Source organism: Poecilia reticulata, chromosome 7, assembly GCF_904066995.2.
Source record: "Poecilia reticulata chromosome 7, P_reticulata-male-v2, whole genome shotgun sequence".
In the NCBI taxonomy this organism is placed as follows: Eukaryota; Metazoa; Chordata; class Actinopteri; order Cyprinodontiformes; family Poeciliidae; genus Poecilia; species Poecilia reticulata.
The window spans coordinates 21,827,466-21,847,526 of NC_088836.1; the positions used below are offsets into that span (position 1 = coordinate 21,827,466).

Here is a 20,061-nt window from a genome sequence, read left to right on the forward strand (position 1 = left end):
ACTGCTTCTTTCAAAATTTATCAATGAGGTCTGCTATTCCTCCCCAACTTAAAACTTTGACTCCCATGTTGAATTATACTTTTTCTTGTATTAAGATTAAGTTGTTTCAGACTTCTTTTTTTAGAGGTATTCTCGGCATTCCCTCCCCAAATTTAAAATCCTGAATTCTCCATATGTGTTTTATTTTAATATTTTAAAGATTTTGTTTAGTTTACCTGTTACATATGAAATTGGACACAATTTTAATTTTGTTTATATTCGTTGTGACTTTATATATTTTATAACGTATAAGATGTAAGATGTTAGGGTTTTATACTTTAGTAATCTTTCGGATGGCAGTCATATTGGCTAGGACGCCATTGTAAGTGGTAATATAAAACTCAGTGGGTCTTTCCTGGTTGAATAAAATATAAAATGGTTTTTCTCCCCTTACACTGAAACGTCATTGAGTTTCAAAAGGAACGTTTCTAAGTGTTGCAGGTGTTAAGTGCAGAAAACAGACAGACTTTGTTGAAAGGCCAAGCTCTTCATCCCTGCCACTCCCTGCTCAGTCTGTACCATTTGTGTGACTGATAAATTATGGATGAGACCATAGATCGCTGAGCTCAGCTCTGCTCTGCTCTACTGACCCAGTTTGAACACACATGGACACACATTTCAAAATCTGATCACACCCTCTAGGGAAATATCTGCATATTTTCTCTACTCTAATAACCAGAACTTTCCTTGTACCTGACAATCTTTAGAATTGTTCTTGTAGTTTGCTGCTGCCGCCTCTCTAATTGTACATAGACACGTATTTACTTTCTCTATGCCAGTCTTATAATCTCACAATATCTCCCTATTACACAAAGTTTCTCTTTCTCATTGTGTTTTTATTGACTTTTGAATCATATACAGTTGTTTTGTTATCTTTTGTAACTCCTTCCATTTTGTCTTGCTATGACATTGCTTTTCACACCCTCCCTTCTTCTCGCGCTTGGTATGATTCATAAATCACCTTATTTCTTGCTGTGATTTGTTTATGCCACCTGTTCCAAGTCAGCATGGTTGTCAGAGTGACGACATAGGAATAAGGACACAAAGTGAGAAATAAAAAGAAACTGGCTATAGACAGAATATCTTCCAGAATCTGGAAAGCAGACAGATCATCCAAAGTCAGTTATACCAACCCCAGGTGACTCCTGATAAGTTGATATTTAGCTCCCTCTAGTGGACTCTTGCTTCTACCGGTTGTCATATTTCATCATCACCGTCAGTGATGTTCCAGTTGCCTATAGCTATATTAGCTTTATTTCTAAATGTATCTAATAGTATAGGGCAATGAGGAACGATACACACTTAACTGGAGCAAAAGGAAAAGTACAGACAGGAAACTATCACTTTTCTAAATGACTGCAGAAATTTTATTAAACACAATTAAAGCAACAGGATGGACTGATAAATCTAATACAAATTCATGAATAGTTGCAAACAACTTTATGGAACATTTGTGAAAGTCGCTCAGTTTTAGTAAAATGAACTTCGACTGGTGATCAGCGAGAATCCTCTTAGATTTTCATTAGATACTCAATAGCTTTCTGACTGATTAGAGCTTCCTTTTAACCAAATTCCGCTCCTAATTAACTGTCTTCCTGTTATGAAATCTGCTTTCCACTGGCCTAATTTGTACTGAAGAGAGAAGCTGTGCATTTGCTCAGACCAACTAATGCGTCTTTATCACAGTGTTCAGTGAGGTCATTACAGGGCTACGATGTGTGGCTACGCTTGATAATCTTTCAGGGTGAAAAGCCGGAACTGTTTGTTCTGAATTCTTCATTTTCCTGTTGATTAATAGACTGGCATTGTGTTTGAGGTTTATGCACTGGCCCATGGTGCACCGAGTATTGTGCAGCATCCAGCAAAATTGACCCTGTGTTTAGGCCAGAGCTCTTTCTGTTTCAACATTACATAACTTGGTTGGAGTATAAACGGCGCCTGGTCCAACAAATACCAACCACCTCCAACAGATAAACATTTAGTCTCCCCATCTTGGCACACCATTTCCTTTCACATAGGCATATTTTAATCTGACATTGTGTTCCTGCTAGTTTTCTTTCCATAAACACTTCCCCTCTTGTATATCTATCCCCATCATTGTTTATATTAGTATTTAGCTCCATGGTTACCCTCAAATGTCACAAGAGATCATTGTAGCAAAGTAAAATGAAGTGGAAGCGACAGCAGCAAATGTAGAATAACTTTTTTACCACACCGTGCTGAGTGGGGCTTACTTATGAATTACTTCCAAATTTATATGCATTTGCTAAGGTTAAATCAGACTGGTAAAGTTTTAGATTTATTATCAAGGTAGATGCTTTAACATTATTATTCCTTTAATTTCACATGTTTTCATCACTGATATAACACTTAGAAGTGTGCGAAGTAGCATTGTCACAAGATTGCACACCCATCCAACATTGAAATGAATGTATTATTTACTTTATTTTAAAAAAATACTAAATATAGATTCTTAAAGGATATAGAAACATGTTATTTGCATTTGTTTTATAATATTTTCTTCTACCTGACTGTTGTAAGCAACCCCAACATTGGTCATTATATTTCCTGTCATTACGGTAACTCATGCATTATGTAACCACTCACTGGACCATTGATTGTGCTGAAGCATGGACGAGTTGGAAAAGACTTTTTTTTCTTTTTTATAGAGAAGGTGCTTTTTCCAACAGACCAAGCCTCGAGTCATGGTTGTCTCCTCTTTTAGACCTGAAATCCCATCAGTCTGTGAAGACAAAGCTTACTCTCTTCTCTGTTTATGTAACTTCTCTCGCCCCCAGATCAAGCCACAATGTGATCAGTGACCGTCGCATAAAGGGTACACTGACGCAAGAAAAATACAAAAGCTGTAGTTGAAAGCATAATTTTAGGGAGAAAATTGTAAAATTGTTCTAACAGCATCAAACCTTTAGTTAATACTTCTTGTTTTGATCTCACTAACAATTGTATTCAATTAATCTATACTTTAACCCTCAGTTACATCAGAATCAGTCTGTCTTCTGTCTCTGGACTTTCACATAAATATTTGGCCAAGCTGCAGGCTTGGTCCAAGTTAAGCTCCAAATGACAAGGCCCCTTGTCTGGCAAGTTTTTCACTGCTTAAGAGTGACTGAAAGAAGTGCAGCATGCCTGTAGTACTTGCAATTAGAGCAAAATGACTATGGTTAAGGCTCCCATCCCTTCAAACCCTTCGGTACTGTGTATGTTGTGTTGCTGCTGGTTGTGGCAGCGTAAAAAAAAGTTGATATTCTGAAGAAGTGACAGGCAATCTGCTGTGTAGTTTTGACCAGCTCAATACTGTCCAGTTTATTACACCGTTGTCCTCCAGTGAACCTTGTTCTCCCTGTCGCAATTATCTTTTGATCTTGTTTGTTTCTATTATTTATTAATGTGGCTTCATGCGGTACCAACTTGTGCAACACTGAAAGAGATTTTCCAGTAGTTGCCTCAAAAATCTGGGTGTTAATTCAACAGGGAAGCTCAACAGGTTTAGAATCTGAATTTGTCAGTTAAGATTGCCTTGTGCTATACCTAGTTCACACGGCAATATATTTATACCAATTCGTGCTCCAGTTTTCCCCTTCTGACAATCTTAGGGTCACCCCGACTATAAGAACGGCTCATAACATAATTTTAGGAGATATTCCTGCTGAGATGCGTTAAGAGTGAGCTGGTCTGCTAAGAAGGACACTGGGACCGTTCTGATCTAAAATCTGGTTTAGTAAACATGTTGGATTGTGGCTGTTGCATGTGATGTGTAACCAATCAGGGTAATTTAAAATGCAGAAATTAAAAATCTGCTTTGGTACACCTTAAAGTCCAGTGGACATCGGCAGCATGTTTTTCTATCTTTTTTTCATTAAACACATTCCACAAACTATTTCAACTGCTTATTTCTAGTTGGCAATTGTTGTTTAGTTTGGACTCATGTTTGGCCGTAAATGTTTTGTGAGATTTCCCGTATGACATCTGAATGTTGATCAATGATGCAAGATAAATTGAATCGGTAGACAGCCCAGCCTGCTCTGGACTGGCTACTGCTTATCTGAGATCAGGTTATTGGGTTAACTTGTCCAGGAGGGAAACCTAGACATCTCTCTCCACCTTATTCTAGATAAAGGATTTCCAAGGAAAGGGGGACATATAGTTCCTCCAGCAAGCTCTAGTCCATTCTAGTGGGATCTGCTTGGAGAACGTCTAAATGGAGGGACCCAGGAAAACATCCTGATCAGATGCACCAGCCTTACTCTTAGCAACCTCTGGATCAAAGGTCTCTTAAGGTGAGCCTCGCCACCTTACAGAGGAAGTTTTATTTCAAGTTATTGTATCTGGGATCTTTTTCTTTCAGTCCTGATCCATATCTTATGACCATAAGTCTGGGCTGAAATGTGGAGTGACAAGTAAATTGGGAGTTTTGCTTTGACAAGGTTCTTTCTTTCTACCATAGCAAACTAGAACAGTTCCTGCATTACTGCAAACAGTAACGCAGGCTCTACTTGAGCCAGAGTTTTCTTTTTGAAAATTATAGCAGTCATCCTGACATCCTGACACCTGGCTCACCAAACTGAGAACTATGTGACAACAGCAAAAATGAGATCAACCTTGACTTGGTGTTGAGAGCGTGGAGGCAATTCTTACAAATGAGTACACGAGGGCGAGACAGCTAACAGTCAACCCAAGCAACCCCCACAAAATGCTTAGAGGAACTCAACCTTCAAGTCTTTTCAAAGCCACAAACACACGTAAACAGAAAAACTTCATGTCCCCCTTGTCACTTTCAGGAGGGTAGAGGTGGTATACTGTTCGACAATGAGGATGAAGGCTGCCGTTCTTCTCTTTTCTAACACCCTAGAGTTAAGTTTCCCAGGGAAGTTATCATAATACTTGGAACACATACTCTAGTTTTCATTCCTCCATGCGATATTGAAGAAGCATGCCACCATTGGCAGCCCAACAATCCTATTTGTGCCCTTGGTGACCTTTGCCTTGATGATAGACCTGCCTTCCCCAGGTGTATAGATTCTGTCTCCTACATGGAGAACATGGTGGTTGGATTTGGTATTTTCCAATATAATTTTGTGGGAGAGGATGACATTTATGCAGTGCTGTTTTTTACAGATCTGTTCTTTTTCTTTAGGATAATACGATATGATACAATGATACACTTGTCTTGAGTTTTGATTGTTGGCATTGAAATGATGCTCTCTTTAAGTGCATGCTTGTAATTCAAGATCTAGACTGACTAGTTTTATCTCTGAGATTAAGCATCGTACACCTACATATCCTTATCATCCATTTGAAGTTTGAACGTCTACTATTGCCACAAAGTTGGACAACTGAAATTTCTGAAATGCTTTTTGCTGTATTTTAAACTAAAGTGGGGGAAAAATGCCCTTTGCCATAATTTTTTTTATTCATCCTTTTTTTGCAGTAGTAGTTTTCTAATAATTTTCTCTTTGTAGTTCATTTTAACTACTATGTCTTAACGTTACCTTTTCATCATCATCTTTTACATGTTTAACTGCCCACATTCCTTAAGGCTGTTAATATTTCTAATAACAACAATTACTGGCCACTATCAGTTAGCGTGTGGTGAATTAAAATAAAACTTCTATAAAGCCACAGCTGCTGTTTTTTTCCCCTAATTTGGACAAAATAATTTATTGCTAGTGAGGGAAAAAACACCAATGTGGCTAACGTTTCTCTTCAAGTTATTTTCAGTGAGTCAGTCACTCGTCAGGACATGAGTACACCCCCCTCTGTGATTTTGTGATTGTGTAGCCACTGTGCCATTTGTGGTATGCAAGTAATGCCGCCATTCAGAGTGTAAAAGAACCGAGTCACTCTGAGAGCTTGAGTGTTCCTGCAGGGGGGCACATGAAGTTTTGTTCTGTTCCAGATTTATCTTCACATGAGTTTGATTTCCCCTTAATGTCGACGCACTCATTAACCAAAGTAAATAATCTGTATGAATAGCTTGTCTTATGGCACCTGTAGAACCTTAGGAGATCATGGGACAAAAGGGGACTCTTCATAAAATAATGAAAATCAACCTTGAACATTTTCTTCACAAAACTGTGTTCAGTTGGAGGCTTTGGTAATGCAGCCTGCTTCAGTAGATCCTTCCTGTCCACAGCCATCAGCTTCTAGAACAACTCTTCGAAGATCCTTAAATAGAGTTACAATAACAGTGAATTTCTCATTGGGATTATTAAAGTATTTTTGAATTGAAAAAGACTTGATACCAAAGCAAAAGAGGGGTCATGTTGAAGATTAAAGAATAAATATGAAATATTAAAATTTTACCTGACCTTTTACCGTAGGTTCCATACTTACCAAAGGATGCAATAGTAAATGCATTTGTACCAAAAATATTGGTTACAGCTATTTCAGTTCGGTACCCACATGTACCAAACAAATAGATCTTTATGTGCAGAACTAAGTGTGTAGTGCTGTGTTCTGTGGTGGAACTTTAAAAAGTGACATCAAAACAAAACGGAGGGGACTCTCGGGGATCAATAAACCCTCCTATTTGGGAGAATTAGGGTTTCTTATGCAGCTGCAATAGTGAAAGAAAAATTTTAAATTCCAGAAAAGCATGTTGTTCACTCTACACCCAACTAAATTACTCACTTGAAACATTAAGCTGGGTGGATGCATGACTTATACTGAAATCTGCTGATGTCTAAATCCGGTTGTTAGTTACATTCAGCCAGTCCAAAGTGCTGCACAGCATGAGGATACTGATACAAGATTATGGTACTGTCATGATGAGTTTCACTGACCAAAAGGGATTTCCTATCAGCTGTGCTTTTATGGTACTTTCAAGTACACCTTGTACGCTGGATTGCCTAAATTTCAAAATAACTCCATGATCCATTGATAAACTTTTTAGCTTTTATTAAAAATCTATCCATCCATTGGCTATACCTGCTTGTCCTTTAATAATAAAACATTATACCCAAATCTCAACTCAGTTTTATTGTAGCCACTATTTTATCAGCTCTTGTTTCAGCATCCATGTCTGTCATGCCATCATTCGAGATAATATCTTAGCTTTGGGTGAACTACATGAAGTCTTCCTTTATCTTAGGATAGTGTTTATTAAACACAACAAATCATCCTGAGACTTGGATCTTTCTGGATGCTTTGTTATTTAAATATCTTTTGTCAGGCTTTACAGTCGTCTTTGACATCTGGTATCCCAGTAGTTCACTACTGAAGCTTTTTCTAATATTTAAAAAACTGTACTTTGGTCCTGCACTGAAAATAATTTTTTTTCCTGCTGTTAGTATTTCTAATAATTGCCTCTTCAGCATAATTGCTGAAGAACAAATACACTTTTGGCCATCAACTTTGAATGTAGTATGTAAATGTATTTTGCTATACCTTAAACCAATACTGTTCACTGCATCTATGTTCTTTTCTACTACAGCCTGTGTAAACACTGAACTTTAAGATCAGTTGTGATTGTATAGTCAGTATTGCTTGCAAGAAGAAACATTTGACCAAGCCCAGCTTGTCGATGCCCACAGGCAGTGGAAGGTGATTCATACCAGCATGCTCACTTGAGTCAGAAAACGATTGACTCTGACAATCATACTGGGTGATAATTGAAAATAATTTCTCCCTTTGTTCAAGCCTGAGCTAACTACTGTTTTTGGTGCTGAACCGGTCTAAGAACTCCAATAGAGGGAAACTTTCCCTCCCCTCTCCTCTCTAGGCTTTCTCACAACCCCTCTCTCCTTTGCTCCCTCTTTCCCCTCTGACTCCCTCTCAGTGAGAGCTCCTAGTCGGTCCTTTCCTCCCCTTCCTTTCTCACTTCCCTCACATCCGTCCTCTGGGTTTTTGCCTCTTTTCTCCTTCCTGGGATTTTATCTGAAATGGACTTTTTGAACATTTAACTTCACAGCGAACTCTTTTTGCTTTTGCTCTCGGCAGCATCTAAACCAGCAAGCCTCCAGTCGATTATTCGCCTCTGCTCTGTCACTCCAAAGCCACTTCAAATGGTCGCTTTGCTCAAAGGGAGTCCGTCCTCTTCCACTAATGCAAACTGGAATTAGTGGAAGCACTGCTAGTTGGACTGCATAGATTTCTGCTCCAAAGCTTCTGTGACTCTGTGTGGCATGTGTTTGGTCTGAAACATTACGAAGGGAGTTGAGAAACGTCTGCTCTGCAAAAACTCTGTCGACTTAGCAGCTACCAGTAGTCATTATTTTTTGTTGCCCATTCTGGATATTAAATCAAGCCCACATTAAATTATCTGGAGTTTTCTTTGGCTTCTTTTTTAAGTGGAGACTTTGCTCAGTGGAGTCAAATGGACTGTGTTTGAATGAAATGATGAATTCTATGCACCTCTCTTTTCCCAGTGCTGTGGTTGCCTCCTGAGAGACACACAGATAAAAAAGACCAAGCTAATTTCCTGTCTAAGCTGCATGCATGTGACTTTCCAATCCCTCATGGAGGTCATCCTCAGCCTGCTAACTTCTGATACCTCTCCACTTCCTTGCCCCACCACTGTGAGTCTTTGTGTTTTTGTGTGCATGTCAAATCTTACTGCTGTATTGCAACTTCAGAGGAATCCCGGATTACTCTTCTCAATTGCAGATTGTTTCTAGAGTTTGTGCAGATTCTTCAGGGCATGCTATGTTTGGGATTGGCTCTGTGTATAGGGAAAACACATACAAATCTCGGTCATTTTGACCCGAGGACAACAGGAGGGTTAAGTCCATTATGCTAACACAAAAGCTGGTGCAACTTTATTTTGAATGCTATTGTTGAGTGACTGCATCGAACGAACCGCCTCTTGTCCCGCAACTCATGGACTTGCGTAAGTTTTCTGATCTGGGAGAAAGGATTTAAAGTTGCCTCACCAGATCCCCTTAAAGGAAACAAAAAGCGGATTTTGTTGTTATTTTAAGCTTTTGTTGGTTGGAACTGAAATCATGAGGGAATGACAAAAATGTGTATGTGTGTATGACCAAAATATATTAACTCATAATTGCCCGTTCTGTGGACCTAAACCTACTTTCTCTAATACATGACTTTTATCTCAACTCAAGTTAAGTTTGAGTTTAATTTGTTAAGTTGAAATTCATGAACGACAGGAGGGTTAAAGATCAGTCAGTCAATTTTGAAACTATAAAGCTATTTACTATAAGTATAAACCTCTACACAGTGCAACTTAAAATTTAGAGTGACGTACAGGACTGAGCAAACAGTGCCTTACAATAGTATTCACACCTCTCTTTTCCACACCAGTGCATTTCACTGGGATAGTACTGGAATGTCAGACCAATGCAAAGTTTTGCATTGCACTGAAAACACACAAAATTTGACTATTTATTTCTGGTCTAGTTTTTAATACAAAAATCTTAATACACTTAATAAAAGTAAACATTTAGATATTTGCTCACCATTACTCCCTAACCATTGTTGTTGAACTTGAGTTATTTTGCCAGTGATTGGGCGAACATATTTTGAATCTCTACATATGCAAAAATAGTAGAGACATAGTCACAAATGCAGGCAGCTTTAAAGGTTACATCCTATTCTTTTTGTTGGGGTATCGCATAAAATCTCAATAAAACTTGTGGTTGTAATGTGACAAAATGTGGAAATGTTCAGAGGTTGTGAATACTTGCACAAGACACTGTAAATGTAGGAAACTAACCTTATTACGTCCACTGTGTAACCTAACTCCCATCACTGATGGATATTGGACTCTGTAGATAAGAGGGAATTGATAGCCCTGTAACCCAGCCTACAACCACTGAAATAGGGAGGCATGCCACGACAAAGCCGTGCTGCAGAGTTTCCATATTGCAGAGAACACTGTCACTGGAGAGGTGTGGATCAGGTGTGATTTCTCAGAAAGATACCTGATGTTACAACATCTTTGTAGCCCTACTTCACCAACATGGTACAATTAAACCACAGCTTCACTTGAAACGCAGGCTGACATCACAGGAAGATCACCACCACTCAGCTGCATTACAAGCCTCAACAGCCAGCAAGGTACTGAGCACTTTTTACACACAAACTGTTGTGACTTCAACCAGACAGAACATAACAAGAAGGATAATGTCAGAAGATTCAGACTCAAATGTTGATACTCGAAACAATCACAGTTCAGTGCTTGGATTTGAAATGCATGTTTGCTAAATATTGAAATAAAGAGTATGATGCAGCCTATCATTCTATAAACAGCAGAATCCATGATAATTTTATTCTTAGACATGTTTTAGGAGGGGTTAATATTAAATTCACATGATGAAGGAGAGAGGCAGATGTTTAGACAGTGTCTCTTTTTTCATCAGGACCACTTTACTGTCTCTGACCTCAAACCCTAGTCATGTGAAAATACACCAAAAACATTAAACAGACTTATAAAGGATCAAAACAATGGCTCTAATCTTTGTTCTTTGCAGCTAGAGATAGAAATTTGGCTGTTCAAAATGTTCTGGTCGTATTCATCCATTTATGTAATATGTGTGTCTGGCAACTTTAGTAATTTTTTTCTAAATACCTGTTTGTAAGGTGTGTTTTGTAGGTCTGCTTATGTTTAGGTGGACTGTTCCCAGAGCTCTGTTGGATCCAGGATAAGCAGGTTGCCATATCATGGCTCTAACCGGCTTTACTTGGATCACAGGTTGTTATACAAGTAGAGCCCCCTTGCCAGAGAGTTGGGACTTGGGTGAAGTGAGAACATTTTTCTGTAACAGTGCATGCAAAGCAGCTGTAGAGTAGGATTTATGTTGAGCAGATTAGTATTTTAAACAGCGCTGTAAAGATGCCATGTTCTTTTTATTGATGACTCAAACATGAATGCTTTAGAGTAGATCATCAAGCAAACTTAATATCAGACAAAGGAAACTTCAATCATTTTTCTTTGGGAAGAGGCCAAACCAACCTTGAACGATCTGAAAAAATAATTTCCCCTTGGCTTAATAATTGGTGGCAGTACCTCCCATTAATCGCCGATGATATAGTAACTGCCAATAAATCTTTTGCATTCCTGTGGATGAACTGTGGTGTTTCTTTTGAAGCTGTGTGCAGGTTCTTTTGAAAAATTCCACATCAGAGATGTTTTCTGGTATAGAAAAAGACTGTTTATGGTCATATCCCAGAACGTCAATCAGATTTAATTGGGATCTATTTAGGAAATGTCTTAATTTTGCATATCTGGTGGTAAGACTAATCTAAACTAAACTTTTGCAAAACCTCTGGTTTCTAAGTTATGTTATGATTATTCTCACTCATTTAAAACAAGTTATGTTGTGATATCAATTCTAAAACAATTGATCTTTGTATTTGCTGACCCCCAACAGCGACTCAGTCTGTCCTTTTTCCTAATAAAGACTAATCAGAGGAACATTGAGTGCACCCCTCTATTACAAGCCTTCAGCTTCTGTTATTAGGCTACACAGACTCCAGTGATGAAGCCAGTCACTACTTGCTTCAGTGACTCTGCATATCAATATGTTTGGCTTAGTTAACCCAAGGGAATTAGCTTCATCCTTCGGCTGACAATCTTTAATTACATGCATGATTAGTTGCGGAACTCGGCTATTTACAGATGACTCTGCTTTGAAATTTATTACACTTTCCTTCATGTGAGATGCCAGTGAAGACTGTGTACTGTATGTGTGGGAATATGACTGTGTCATTCATTATTAAAATATTGGATTGTGTCCACACTGTGACCAATCATAAAGTATACATCCCCTATTTATAGATCATTGAAACAAGGACTCCATCTTTGGAAATCACCTGACCTTCCAACTGTCTGCGTTCACTACGTCTCACTGTAGATGTTTTCTTTGATCATTGACGGGGTGTGGTTTTGGTGCCAGTCTGTACAGTTGACTGGGCCTTCTTATCATGGTATCCGTACCCCCCGTCTGTGCTGCATTACAGTGTACTGCAGTTTAGAGGTCAGCCACTTGTCCTTTGCCCTTTTTTATCTTCTGTTAGAGGGGATGTATTTGATTAATCAGATAACTGTCAATAGTGAAACTGGAGATGACTGATCAGTGTTCAGATTTACACCTTGCAGGGCCTCTGTGAATGAGGTAAGATCCCCATAAAGTTATTAATACTCTTTCCAATTAGAGCTAAACGGAGACCAGGAGCCACTACGTTTTTTTTGTTTGTTTTGTTTTTGTTTTTTTGCTTGCCTGGCAAGCTATTCTAGTTCTGATTCATTTGATTGGATTGTATACCAAGAAGTCAGTAGGCAGGTTCAGAAATGAGTCTTTCTCTGTACGGCATGTGTAAGTTAACTCACAATTGTTTTTTTTGTTTTTTTTCTGTATAAGGCTACCTTAAAGATTTCAAAAAAAGGGAAAACCCCTTTGCTACAAAACAAAAACACCTGAAACATTTTTTTGTTGACCTGCACTTGTTGACCTATGTGGAGGAATGTGCCTAAGGATGGATGTTTGTGTCAGGTTGTGTAAATGGATGCCAAACTGGTTTTTCTTGCTTCTAGATGGCTTTCTATGCAGGCAGAAAGAACAGACTGGGACTTGGTACAATCTTGCTTTGTAGCCTAGTTATGTAGCCCTAGTTGGAAAAATACTAGGAACTGGTTTCCATTTTTTCTTACCAGTTTTTGTAACCCTGTAAATATTACGCCATCATCCTAACCAGAGTGTCTGGACTTTTCTGGTTAAACTACGGCAATTACATGAATTGCACATTTCAAATACATTTAATATAGTAGTAATAGAATACACTAGTTGTACAAGAGGATTTGAAAGAAATATTCTATTTAATATAGTGGTTAAAATAGGTGATTAAGATATAAGCTTATAAAATATGTCTTAAAAGGGATTTAAAAGACAAAGTTTTTTTTTTTTTTCCCAATCTGACTCCCCACTGATTTTGTTCTAGTGAACAGGTAGTTTGAACCAGAAAGCTTAGTTTCTTACTGTATAACTGAGTCAGTCAGAAGAGCGTAGTACCTCAGAGATGTATTATATTCAGAGATCTGATCTGTACTTTGAGTTCAAACCAACTACAAAAAGTAATCAAAATTTTTATCTCAATGTTAGTATTCTATAACATTTTAAAAATCCATTATTATTCTAAATTGTTTATTTTTTGTTACTACCTCAAAGTTGTTTACAACTCTTTATTACTATGCACATACTTCCCAAACCTCATAAGTTATATGTTCCTTGCTGTCAAATTCATGTTACAAGGTACTAAGGCAAAGTAAATTCTCTTCTGGTATTAATAAAGGATTAATAAATGTGCTTGTTCACATTTACCAACCATCCATTTTCTTTTCACTCAACTTTTCAAACTTCTTTAGCAATGACTTTTTGTGGCTTACCCTCATTTTGAAATGTGCAACCGACTGTTTGCTGGACAGCTGTTGAGTCAGCAGACTTCTTCCTGAGTTTGTGCATTTCTACATAAAAAATTCTATTTTAGGTAGTTGGCTGTGTAATATGCTAGCTTTTTCATAACATTGCAGTTGTTTAAATGAACATGTAAAAGTTGCATGGCTCCATTTATAAAGCTTATGGTGCATTTGCTCAACATTATCAAAGTGTTTGTAGTGGCGATCTTTTGAACAGTTTCATCAAGCATTAAAAGTTGCTCAGAATTGGATTGGATTCTTTGAGCCTTAATTATAAAGTGTTGCTTTTTATTTCCTAATGACTGCTGTCGTAGTTATCTTGAGTCGGGGAAAAACGATCCCTACCTGATCTATTTGCGCTCTCTGAAGATGACGGGTTGCTGCGCGTGCCCTACAGCTGAAGGGGATGATGTCATCCCTGCGCTCTGAGAGGAGGGAGAAGTGGGCGGGGCTTCCGCTAACTGAGTTCCAGGTGCGATTTAAACTTTTCACAACAAGCCGCGCGGGTAGAAGCGACCGGAGCGTTGAGTGAAACGTAACGACAGAGCGAGCCGTCTGGGAGTTTTATTCACTGAAACTTAAACGAATCTAGACTAATGAAAATACAGAGCTGGTTTCTACTGGGAGGAAAAAAATGTACTGGGAACAACTTCTCCGTTTGAGGAATGGAAAGGTGAGCTGTTCAAGTTCGCAGGAGAGATGGTGGTTTCGAATGTAATGATGTGTATACACTTAAAAAAAAAGAAGCTTAAACTGCGTTACATGTAATCATAATATATTGTTTTCCTGAGTGCATTGTTGGCTGCGACTTGGGTTAGTCATTCAGATCAAATTGCATAGGAGGCAATAGTATCATGCTTCTGAGCTCCTGGTGGACAGTTATTTTCATCAGTTAGAGCAGTTCTGACTTTTGCTTGAGGTGTTTCAGGAAATGAATCACATCCTCTGCCTGTGACTGCAGGTGATAGACTCGTTATTATCTCAGGTAGACTTCATGTGGAAGAAACTCAATTTAGATGGTGACTTTGATTTCTCTACTAATACTTATAGGGCACCAGACAAAATTAGGTCACAGTCTGGAAATAATCCACAAAAACTGTATAAAGCCAAGATTTCCTGTTAGACCTGTTACCTGTTATAAAAATAAAAACACCCTTTATTTGGTAAAGGAAATAAAAAAAAAATAAAGACATTAAGAGCCTGTTTTCTATTTTTGTGAAAATATTTATTTATTTACAAGACTTTACCAACATGCAACATGTAAAAAACAATAAGTACACCAATGGGTGGGTACCTCAGATTTGTGTGAAGATGAGTTATTTCTTCCAGTTTCTTTTCTTCATAAATTGATAATTGGGAAGTTAATAACTGGCATCTTCCTCTTCAGACGAACTGACCATAAGTTGCCTTTTCAGCTGTCTCACTTTCCGCTTTCCAAACTACAGGCCCATGAAAAAGCAGAAACCTAATTTTTTTTAACATGTCAGCAAATAAATAAAAAAAAAACGAACAATATGCAACTTTTCCAGTTACTCAAGCGCCTTACGTCATGCCTCTTTACCCACTCTAAACTACCTCTCTGTTTGCTGCAGATTGACCGGCTGGAGGTGAGCGGCTTGGGCCAGACACCCCTCGCTGTTTCATATGGAGCAGACGGCTCTTTCCCTTCGGGTGACGATGCCACACCTGACCCTCAGCGCACAAAACAGGCTATCGCTCAGCTGCAACAGAAGATCCTCAAGCTCACAGAGCAGATTAAGATCGAGCAGACGGCAAGGGACGATAATGTCGCAGAATACCTCAAACTAGCCAACAATGCTGACAAACAGCAAAGCACGCGTATCAAACAGGTACTGTACCAAAAGTTTGTGATTCTTTAGTTTCAAATTTGATCAGGTGTATTTGCACAATCGCTTCATCACAATAAATTCTGTTGAATCAATCTGTGCATGCCTTTAAGCTGGAAAGAAGGTTGCACATTGCATTTAATAGTAAGTAAAATGTGTCGTTCTTTGTGATTTAACACATTCTGTTACCTGGCAGGTGTTTGAGAAAAAGAACCAGAAGTCAGCGCAGACCATCCAGCAGCTGCAGAGGAAGCTTGAGCACTACCACCGGAAGCTAAGGGAAGTGGAGCACAATGGAATCCCTCGCCAACCCAAGGATGTTCTTCGGGACATGCAGCAGGGCCTCAAGGACGTTGGTGCCAAAGTCAGCGGCTTTAGCGAGGGCGTGGTGGACAGCGTGAAGGGAGGCCTATCCAGCTTCTCCCAAGCCACCCACTCTGCTGCAGGTGCAGTCGTCTCCAAGCCACGGGAGATTGCCTCCCTCATTCGCAACAAATTCGGTAGTGCCGACAATATCCCCAACCTCAAAGACTCGTTAGACGACCCCTCGGTGGAAGAAGGGGTTACGGGTGGGGGCGGAAGATCCCTGACCAATGCTGGACACCATCTCCAGTTGAGCCCCAAATACATAAGTGACGACGACTGCTCTAGTGCTACGTCGGGTTCAGCCGGGGCAAACAGCACCACTGGGGCTCCTGGGGGTCCTCCAAGCTCTAAGGGGAACACACTGGAGAGAAGCCAGGGCTCCAGCTTAGACATGCTGCTACAGGAGGTGCAAGACTTGAGGGACGGTCAGACGAGGCTCGAGGAGAGCCTGGACAGTTTGAAGAGCAACTATCAGAGAGACTACACAGTCGTTATGCAAGCTCTGCAGGAGGAACGCTTCAGGTAACTCGGAGAACGTTCAAGAATGTATCACACATTCCAGAGAGGTTTACATGATCACAATCAATGGTTGGGAAGAAATCTGCTAGAATTAACTGGCAGGTAACTGGGAAGCACCTGCTAATTTTAGAAACAATTTTTTTTTTTAAATTCACATGCGGGTGATGTCATCTCTGTGGGTAATTGCATTTCTATGAAACGTTTCTATTACAAAAGAAAAACTTTGTTTTGCTTGCAGTTAGTCTCTTACTACTTCTAAAGAAATGCACATTTTATGCTGTTAAAAATAAGACCTTTTGTCAGACAAATTTTACAGATTATACTATAATTTTTACTGTAGTTAGCAGTTGTCATCTAATCTGTAATAAGGTGGCAAATGCATTCACACCCTTGTGTCTTCTCAGTACTCACACCCACGTGTTTCTATCGGTTCTTTTCCCAGGCCTGCATTCAGACTCTGGGCTTAAGACACACATTCACATTCCTCCAGAATGTTCCAACATGAGGGCACAAACACTGAGGTCAGATAAAGAAATATTGGACATATTTCTTCCTAAAATGTCCCGGCCCAGAGCAGTCTGTTTTTTTTCCAATAAGGCTAAAATCATTTCCACCATGAAGGACTGACCACCAGGTTTTTTTTCTGGCCTGTCTGCAGGGAAATACCCGTCCATAAACCACCAGAGATAATATAATTCTTCAGCAACTAATTCCAACATTATTATATCCAGTAAAATGCCACCAACTCAGTAAATCACAGTTGTTGCTTCCAGCCAAAGCAATGAATGAAGAATCATGAATTTCATGGGAATAACCAGACATTAATTTAACATTTTCAGATCTAAGCTAACAAATACTCTTTGAAATAAAAGACTCAGTCCAGTGTATGTTGACTTATTAAAAGATTAGTTTTCAACTTTTGGGCCTCTTCCAGCTATTAACAAAGGATTTATTTGAAATTTCTAAATAAAGCTAACAGATGATCATCAAAGAAAGAAACTCAACCTGTATAAACTGGATGATTATTGGAATAAGTAAGTAAATACTCTTCACAATAAAAATGTCTATATTTCATAGTTCCAATTATTTCAAATGTACGTTATGCATTTAAATAAAAGATATGGCACAGTAATCAAAAAAAAGGATTGTTTACTTTTCAAATTAAAGCCTACAGATACTCCTTAAAATAAAAGCCTACATCTTCCATGGGTTTAATTTCTGTGATGGGTTCCACATCACTTACAAACCTAAACCAGGCATTAAAACACGTTTATGATTAATTTTCTAAACAAATCTCAAAGAAACCCTTCACTGAGCATTGATGAAGAGGGGAAAACCATTACGTTGTTTAGATTATTAAAGGTTCTACTGTCAACCACATGACTTAAATGAACAAGAGATTAACAAGCCTCTTCAGCACTTGGTGGCACGTGGAGAAGGTAATTTAAATCGGGTGTGCTGGAGCAGAGACGCGTCTGAAACATGTAAGACAACAAGCCCTGGGGACCAAGATGGAGAACCACTGAACTTGATGAACAAAGAATTGTTGGGAAAACACAAAACGCAGTTCAAAAGTGCAGATGTCAGGTAGATATTGGTAATGGATTTAAAGCAGGCATGAAAAAGGGGTTTTTATTGGCCTTTCAAAATAAAGGTCAAAATATAATAAGTTTATGCTTGGGCCTAAGCAAAACATTTGAGAACATTTTTATTTGAATTTATATTATGCTGGGTTTAATGTTCCATCTAAATTTCTGGAGAATTTTCTCTCATTTTTATTGTTGTTCAGTCTAAAGCCCGACAGCATTTCAACTCACTGGAAACGAAGATATAAAAGCAACAGAAACCAAAATGTACAGTCTTAACATGGTTAAACTTTTTCTTTAAGGAGCACTAAAGTAAAGACATTTTAAACGGAAGCCTTTGTAGAATTTACCTATGCCAAGAATTTTTCAGGACAGGGTGGTTTCTAAAAGTTGAAATGTACCAACAATTTATAAAAAAAAAAAAAAAAAAGGAAATGTAGTTGTAGGGTGTTGAAACTCCAGAGATTTTTGTATACCATTATTTCTGAAAAGAAACAATCATTTGAATGTCAGTCTGTTTGTCTGAGCCTCAAATAAACAGGAGTTTCGATCCCCCTCCTCCCACTGGGTTCATGCCATTGGCCAGTCTCATTCTGGTAACTCACCCTGTGGTTGGCCAGTTGAATGAGGAGATGAGTAAGCGCATCCTAATCTTATCAGGACAAGTCATCAGTTCAGTCAGGTGCCATGTGGTCAAATGCCCCCTGGCCTGTTTCTGCTAATGCTTGCATGTGTGTGGGTTTTTTTTTTCCTTCTTCTTGGTTTAAGCTAATTATGGCTCAGGAGCTCACGTGTGTTTACTTTACATGTGTCTTTAGGTGTGAGCGTTTGGAGGAGCAGCTGAACGACCTGACAGAACTTCATCAGAACGAGATCCTCAACCTCAAACAGGAGCTGGCCAGCATGGAGGAGAAGATCGCCTATCAGTCCTACGAGAGAGCCCGAGACATCCAGGTGTGCCCATCGAAACTATGTCCACAACAACTTCACTGATGATAAAAGAAAACACATGATTATTTTACAACGTAGTATGTAGATGGATTAAGATATTCTTAAGTTGCTGGGTAATAAAGTTAAGTGATGATGGGTCTCGCTTCTGACTGGAGCTGAAATATTTTTCAGTAAAAATAACTAATATTCATTAGATAAATTATTCTCTGTGTGTCTGAAGATTCTGTTTCATATTCTTATCTCGCCCCCACAAACCTATCAAGTGTTTTTATAGGTCAAAAATGATAACTGACTATTCACAATGTGCTGGCTTTTTAGTAATTACAGTTTCCTTTTAAACTGTTTATTTATTTGGAGCTACAACTGCCCTATGTTGTACGTACTTAACTACAACATGTTGTGCATGTGTGGCTTCCAGTTTTAAGCAGTGGTAAGATAATACAGGCTGGTCAGACGCGTGTTAAACAGAGGTGGGCACACACCCTGCAACAGTCAGTGGCTCTATCTCACCTTGCATATTGACAGTGTAGACACTGTCAATCCTTTTTATTGGCCTTTCAAAATAAAGGTCAACATATCAAAATAAATTTATGCTTGGGCCTAAGCAAAACATTTGAGAACATTTTTGTTTGAATTTATATTATGCTGGGTTTAATGTTCCATCTACATTTCTTGAGAATTTTCTCTCATTTTTATTGTTGTTCAGTCTAAAGCCCGACAGCATTTCAAAGAATCTTGTTGGTCCAAAACAAAAGCATTTCCTTGTAGTAGTCTCATGTTACTCTATGCTTCCCTGCTGGCGTTATGTGATTGAGTTTTGGGTAAATGTCTCCTCATAGCCCACAGCTGAAGCTGTTTCTGGCTGCTCTTCCTTACTCGGACAGCAGAGAGTGCTAGAAACCTGTGAGTGATACACTCCCATCCCTGAGATCAACACTTTTTTACCTGTTGTTCAATGTGGTATGGATTTTCTGTCAGCTGTTGAACTGTTAAGCCTCTAGATTATTTAAAAAGATAAATAAATAATTGTAACCAAAGCAGAGAGACCCAGCCAATCATGAAGTTACAGAAGGATAATGACAAAGGCTGCAAAGCTTAAAGTTTATTACCAAGAGGAAGCAATCATCCTTAGGTGTTATTCCCACCGAAATCTATAAAATAAATGAATAATTATTAAAAAACAATATATAAATAAGGTTAAAAAAATCTTAAATAAGAAAACTTCAACTAGTCTGCAAAAAACCTAGTAAAAATAAGAAGTAAAATATCCAACAAGGTTGAAGTGGGAATAAGAGGGTTGTTCAAACCAGGTTAGCTGCAATGTCTACCAGTTAAAAAGACATTATATATGTAGACATTATAT

General features: G+C 38.6%; 1 protein-coding gene across 11 annotated transcripts in view; it reads left to right on the forward strand.

The window, feature by feature from the left end:
- The window catches only part of tmcc1a (transmembrane and coiled-coil domain family 1a), a 43,432-nt gene that overhangs the window by 21,206 nt on the left and 2,165 nt on the right, over positions 1-20,061 (forward strand). For 9 of the 11 annotated variants that reach the window (XM_008414036.2, XM_008414038.2, XM_081609103.1 and 6 more), the window contains 3 exons: positions 15,022-15,279; positions 15,473-16,164; positions 18,566-18,701. In XM_008414036.2, the coding sequence (XP_008412258.2) occupies positions 15,022-15,279; positions 15,473-16,164; positions 18,566-18,701 (1,086 nt within the window). Of the gene's footprint in view, positions 1-7,776; positions 8,577-13,163; positions 14,103-15,021; positions 15,280-15,472; positions 16,165-18,565; positions 18,702-20,061 lie in introns of those variants that run through there. The other 2 variants (XM_008414041.3, XM_008414042.3) reach the window with 2 other exon arrangements.